This window comes from Rhinolophus hipposideros (genome assembly GCF_964194185.1).
Source record: "Rhinolophus hipposideros genome assembly, chromosome: 23".
In the NCBI taxonomy this organism is placed as follows: Eukaryota; Metazoa; Chordata; class Mammalia; order Chiroptera; family Rhinolophidae; genus Rhinolophus; species Rhinolophus hipposideros.
This window is the reverse complement of record NC_138069.1, coordinates 179,348-186,014: the sequence shown is the minus strand read 5'-3', so window position 1 is coordinate 186,014 and position 6,667 is coordinate 179,348. Positions and strand designations below refer to the sequence as shown.

Genomic DNA, 6,667 nt, shown 5'->3' with positions numbered 1-6,667 from the left:
TTGAAACAGTTCATTTTCTTTTTGAAAATATTCTAGGATCTAAATATGACTCTTCCATGCACAATTTGCATGTTTGTTTTAGAACTCAAAGAAGGAAGTCTCAGAGAAGACTTCAGTCTGAAATATTGCTTGATTTTTGTATACTTTTAGGAAGCACGTAGATATAAGCATCAGTATGTAAGCTGTTCATAAATTGGGGAAAAGTCTGAGTTCTACACATGCCATTATACTGGTCTACTCATGATAATTTAACAATTCAAGTAAGTAATTTTGTTCCATACATACTACTATATATTGTTGAGTTTACAGATACAGCTGGAAACTGCTCTCTGGGGCTGTGTCCCTACAGGGTGGTTGTAAGGTGCTCTGATGGTGGTGATCTGTTATAAAGCAGTGGAAAACTAATGCATTAATAAAGGACAACTCTTTGGTAAAATGCCACTATTGACATAATTATTGAAAGATAGCCTGTTTCTCCTTTACTATTTCAACAAGACGTATAAACCCAGTATCCCCACTTCTAGTCAACAGCATGCTTGCAGTAAGAAAGAGAAAGAAATGAAATCTCTAGGAATCGGAAATAAATAAATTTGTCAGGATTTGTAGATTACATGTCTGTACATGTAGAAAGCCAAAAGGATCTGCAAATGAAACAATCAAGAAGAACTATGATGTCACGCCGGGGGTACTGCGGGATCTTCAGTGCCGCTCCCCGCATACGAACGCAGGACATGGTAAGGCCAAAGAGCCTCAGATAGGGGAGCCACAGATAGGGCAGTCACACCACTGTATTCTCGCTGGTGGCTGGGCTGGAGACACAGGAGGCAGGAGCCACACGATCTGCCACCTGCCATCCTCTTGTCTCTGCCAACCCACCCCACTTGCTAACTGCAATCCGCCGTGCTAACTGCAAGCCACTCTGGCTAGCTCAGTCACCATCTACTTGCTAGCCCCCATTTTTCTGTTAGTTGTGGGAAACCGTGCTGAAGTGCTAGCAGGTGTTGTTTTGTGAAATGTTGAACCTTTGACTTCCTTGAGTGGTTTGTGCTCCCAGCAAGGCAAAACTTGCTACTTTGAGAACACAGAAACTGACAAGGTCAGGAAGTGAGGAGCTGGCCAGGAAACACCTCCTTGTTTATCTAAACATTGTAACTACTAGATTGCAGACAGTTCTGTTACTTTTTGATGCCCAGAGTATATAAGCTGCAAAAATAAACTTGGGGTGAGGCATTCTACTTAGAACTGAGGTATTCTACTTAGAACTGCGGAAGTCTACTTAGAATTGCCTGCCCTCCCAATCCCATCTTTGTCTCTCTTCTTTTTTCTCAATCCTTACTCCCCACTTCAGGGACTGTTCCTCTCGTGGGCAGGCACCGACAAGTGGCGCCCGAACAGGGACCTGAATACTGGGGATAAAGTGAAGGACACCGCACGGAGCTGAGACGCGTTGCATAAGGTAAGCGGTGCGGTGAGATACCACAGTCGGGAGTAAGAAATCATGGGACAGGGTAACAGCAGAATGTCGTTTACTCAAATGTTAAAAAGTGTGCTAAACGGACTGGACCCCCAAGATGAGGAGGGCCTAGATGAGCAGGTCCTAGATGGGGAGGGGCTAGTGAGGGTGGCAGATGGTGCAGTGACAAGAGAGCAGAGTGGGGCTGAGACAACTATGGCAGAGGGGCCGGATGAGGCCCGAAGCCGCCCTCCTGGGCAGGGCGACGGTGGAGGAGACCAAGAGCCAGTCGCTTCTCTGACGGGCCCTCCTGCCGCCACCCCGCATCCCTGGGACGAGCCACGGGCCAAACCACGGTCCCCGGGCCAGCCCCTAGCCACGGGCCTTGCCTCCAGCACGGCCGCCGCCTAGGAGTTGGAGCCACAGTGCGAGCCTGTGAAGCGCGGGGACGCGATATCCAGCTACGGGCTGCCCGAGCCGGCGGGCTGCGAGACGCCGGAGGCCGCGGCGCCGCGGGCGAAACCCGCGCGGCTCAGCACCCGCGAGGACTCCCAGCAGGTGCACGCGTGGTTGTGACAGTCTTATTGCGGCCACCTCACCTGGCACAGCAGTCTGGCCGCCTTCCCAGCTTACTGTGGCCCCGCAACAATGTTATGGGGCGCTGCCGCAGTTGGTCCCCCACCAGGGAAATCCATTCAGGAACTCTTCCCAGCAACCCCGGGCAGCGCAGGATTGGACCTCAGTAGCGCCGCCTACACAGTACTAACACCTGAGATGGGAATGCGAGCTATTCCTACAGGGGTCTTTGGGCCTCTGCCTCCACAGACTGTGGGACTAACCCTAGGAAGGAGTAGTATTACCATGAAAGGGATATTGGTTGCTCCGGGAGTTGTGGATATGGATTATACAGGAGAGATCAAGATTATGACACATTCGCCTGGAGGCATTTCAGTGATCGATAAGGGCCCACGCATAGCACAATCATTGTTAATTCCACATGTCAAACCGGGTAAAACAGCAGGCCGTAAATCCCGCGGCGACACGGGCCTTGGTTCATCAGATGCTTATTGGGTCCAGGCCATTCAACACCAGGCCAGAATTACCACTATCCATTAACGGCCGTTCCTTCATGGGCCTTTTAGACACGGGGGCCGATGTCTCTATTTCAACTGCAGATCAGTGGCCTAGCCACTGGCCAAAGCAGCAAACAGTAACCCAATTACAAGGCATAGGACAATCTCAGTCACCACAACAGAGCAGTGATATATTGTTGTGGAAAGATCAAGAGGGACATGAAGGATCCTTTCAACCATACATAGTGGCAGGATTGCCTGTCAATCTATGGGGCAGAGATGTCATGAGTCAGATGGAGGTTACCTGTACAGCCCTAATCAACAGGTCACTATGATGATGTTCGATCAGGGACTTCTGCCTAGAGATGGCTTAGGTCCTTCTGGACAAGGGAGAAAAGAGCCTATCTTTCCCTCGCCCTTACCACAAAGAGCTGGCTTGGGATATTTTTAACGGGGGTCACTACTCCTCCTGTACCCCATGCAGATGCTATCACTTGGAAAAGCGACACACCTGTTTGGGTAGAACAGTGGCCCCTATCATCAGAAAAGATACAGGCTGCAAGGTTGCTGGAACAGGAGCAACTCGATAAGGGACATACAGCACTTTCTAACTCTCCATGGAACTCTCCCATATTTGTAATTAAGAAAAAATCAGGTAAATGGAGGTTGTTACAAGATTTGAGAAAAATAAATGAGACTATGGAGCTCATGGGGGCTTTACAACCAGGATTGCCTAATCCTTCTGCTATACCCCAAAACACATATAACAGAATCCTGGCTTTAAAGGATTGTTTTTATACCATACCATTGTGCCCCAAGGACTGTAAAAGGTTTGCTTCAACTAACTTACAAGAACCTATGAGTACAGATCCTTTACATCTTTGGTTAGATTTATTCCCAGATATTTTATAGTCTTTGGAGCAATTGTAAATGGAATTGTTTTTTTAATTTCTCCTTCTGCTATTTTATCACTGGTATATACAAATGCAACTGATTTCCGAATATTAATTTTATATCCTGCTACTTTACTGAATTCATCTATCAGTTCTAATAGTTTCTTGGTGGAGTCTTTAGGGTTCTCTATATATAGTATCATATCATCTGCATATAATGATAATTTTACTTCCTCCTTACCAATTTGGATGCCTTTTATTTCTTTCTCTTGTCTGATTGCTGTGGCTAGAACTTCCAGCACTATGTTGAATAGAAGTGGAGAAAGTGGGCAACCTTGTCTTGTTCCTGATCTTAGGGGGAATGGTTTTAGCTTTTCCCCATTGAGTATGATGTTAGCTGTGGGTTTGTCATATATGGCCTTTATTATGTTAAGGTATGATCCCTCTGTTCCCACTTTCTTAAGGGTTTTTATCATAAAAGGTTGCTGTATTTTATCAAATGCTTTTTCTGCATCTATTGATATGATCATGTGATTTTTATTTTTCATTTTGTTAACGTGGTGTATCACACTAATTGATTTGCGGATGTTGAACCACCCCTGCATACCAGGGATGAATCCCACTTGATCATGGTGTATGATCTTTTTAATGTATTGCTGAATTCTGTTTGCTAATAATTTGTTGAGAATTTTTGCATCTATGTTCATTAGAGATATCGGCCTGTAGTTCACAGTATGAGGGATATAAATGATGAACGTCTAAGTATTACCTTGTTTTGTACACCTGAAACTAATAAATAAATAAATTAATTAAAAAAAAAAGAACCTATGAAGAGATATCAATGGCTGGTGCTGCCTCAAGGTATGGCTAATAGCCCTACTCTATGTCAAAAATGTGTGGCAGCAGTGTTAGAGTCTACCCCGTCTCCACATATACAATCCTTAATCACACTCTTTGTTCTAAATTTTTTAAACCTGGATGCGCGTGGCAGATCTGCCGCAGATCGCTTCTGGCATCCTAACACTCAACAAGATTATGCCCAAGTGAGATGGCAGGATCCAGTTACTAACCAGTGGCATGGGCCAGACCCAGTCCTAATTTGGGGACGAGGGCATGTTTGTGTTTATTCACAGGACAATGGAGGTGCGCGGTGGCTGCCTGAGAGGTTGGTGCGGCTTGCTGATGAGCGTCTTCAAGATCCTGCTGGTTGCGCAGATGCCTCAGGGTGAGACATACTGGGCATATGTTCCTGACCCTCCCATGCTACACCCCACTGTGTGGAACGGGCCTGAAGTCATTGGTGGGACAAATGACACTAGGCTATTAGGACATCCATTTGCTCCTGCCGTCCTACAAGCTGTTGGATTCAATCATAGCAGCTTGGGCATAGGACTCCTCATATGCTTCGCAAAGACTGTCGTTACCGGATGTTTCCGTGTGGGCAGCCAGACAATTCACGGAGACAACCAAGGACAGAGTGTCACATTCCATCAGCCAGCAGGATGGAAAAACATCAGGGATAAAAACCCACCTCCACCACAAGCCCATGGTCCTTGCGGTGAGGAGAACAGAAAAAACAACAGATCCATCCTTTGGAGACAGTATACCTCCCGGCCCCCAAGACATATTTGGAAACTAGTGGGAGCAGTGGATACAGTGACTATGAGTATGGACGAGGGACGAGGCAAGGTAGAAGGCAATGCCACTGCTTGTGTCAAGGCTCCGTATGTGCTTATGATTGGTAATTCTAACATCACCCCTATTGACGGGGTCCAGTTTAATGTATCTTGTATACAGTGTAACCTAAGTAATAGCATCAATTGGTCAAATGACAAAACCAGAGCTGTAGTTCTCCACCGACCATCTTTCATTATGGTACCTGTTAACATTTCAGGTCCTTGGTACTCGGACCTCAGAGGAGAATTCCCCTCCTTTCTAGCTCTGTTCCATTTGCTACTGCCTTTTGTAATAATCTTTGTTGGTGTTCCTCTATTCATGTGGTTTACTCCGTTGCTCACAAAGGTAATACTCAAGGGCTTCATCGATCTCCAAACAAAGGTTCATGAGTTGAGATTATCTGCCCAGGTTCACCGTGTCACTGACACCTGTGTATAAAGCCCCTACAATGGGTCGGCAGCCAAAGACGGGTAAGGATTTGGTAAGAATGTACATAACCTAAGACAGGAACCGTTCGCTAGAGGGATGGTCTCCTATGATGGGTAAATGGACATATCTGTACCAACCAGCTAAGCCAGGCGCGACCCTTGTGTTAATTTTATATATATATATAACAAAAAAGGGGGACCTGTGGGAAACCGTGCTGAAGTGCTAGCAGGTGTTGTTTTGTGAAATGTTGAGCCTTTGACTTCCTTGAGTGGTTTGTGCTCCCAGCAAGGCAAAACTTGCTACTTTGAGAACACAGAACTAGACAAGGTCAGGAAGTGTGGAGCTGGCCGAAAAACAGGCCCTTGTGTATTACCTTTATTGTAACTACTAGATTGCAGACAGTTCTGTTACTTTTTGATGCCCAGAGTATATAAGCTGCAAAAATAAACTTGGGCTGAGGCATTCTACTTAGAACTGCAGCAGTCAACTTCGTCTCGTCGGCAGGCACCGACAGGGGAAGACAAATTTGTTTTCCAATATTTGCATAACACTTTTTTTTGTGAATGGCCTGATAGAAAGGGCTTATAACGTGAATAATGTGACAACAACATCACCAGACAGGCCGTGTAAAATCAGTAACTAAATACCATAGGAAGGGAAAAGACTTTCATGAAACAGTTTTAAGTTATTGTTAATCAACAATATAAAATGTAAATCACATTTTTACACGACTTGAATTGAGGAACTACCAACGTAGCATTATTATTATTTTCCCCCAAAACAGCTGTTTTCTTAAATATTTACTTCAGCACTTTCTATCGTGTTTCCCCGAAAATAAGATATAGCTGGACCATCAGCTCTAATGCGACCTTTGGAGCAAAAATTAATATAAGACCCGGTCTTATTTTAACATAATATAAGAACGGGTCTTATGTAATATAAAATAATATCAGACCAGGTCTTATACTAATTTTTGCTCCAAAAGACACATTAGAGATGATGGTCCAGCTATGTCTTATTTTCGGGGAAACACGGTATGTTTATTTCTAGGTGAGGAGTGTGTTCAGATGGTGGAAGTAGCTTGAAGTCCAACATTAATAAGGACAACATTTCTGCAGTCTTATTTATACTTTCCATTTATC

The 6,667-nt window shown here is 45.0% G+C and overlaps 1 protein-coding gene across 1 annotated transcript; it reads left to right on the top strand.

The window, feature by feature from the left end:
- Positions 1 to 236: 236 nt before the first annotated feature.
- LOC308491546 (uncharacterized protein) lies at positions 237 to 6,015 on the top strand. The gene is made up of 2 exons (XM_081035316.1): positions 237 to 1,456; positions 4,553 to 6,015. The coding sequence occupies exon 2, from the start codon at positions 4,557 to 4,559 to the stop codon at positions 5,532 to 5,534; it is 978 nt and encodes a 325-aa protein (XP_080891442.1). The 5' UTR covers positions 237 to 1,456; positions 4,553 to 4,556; the 3' UTR covers positions 5,535 to 6,015.
- The last annotated feature ends 652 nt before the right edge of the window (positions 6,016 to 6,667 follow it).

What these genes read in the sequence shown, in the direction of transcription:
- LOC308491546 (XM_081035316.1), top strand. Translation starts at nt 4,557, where the DNA reads ATGGAGGTGCGCGGTGGCTGCCTGAGAGGTTGGTGCGGCTTGCTGATG.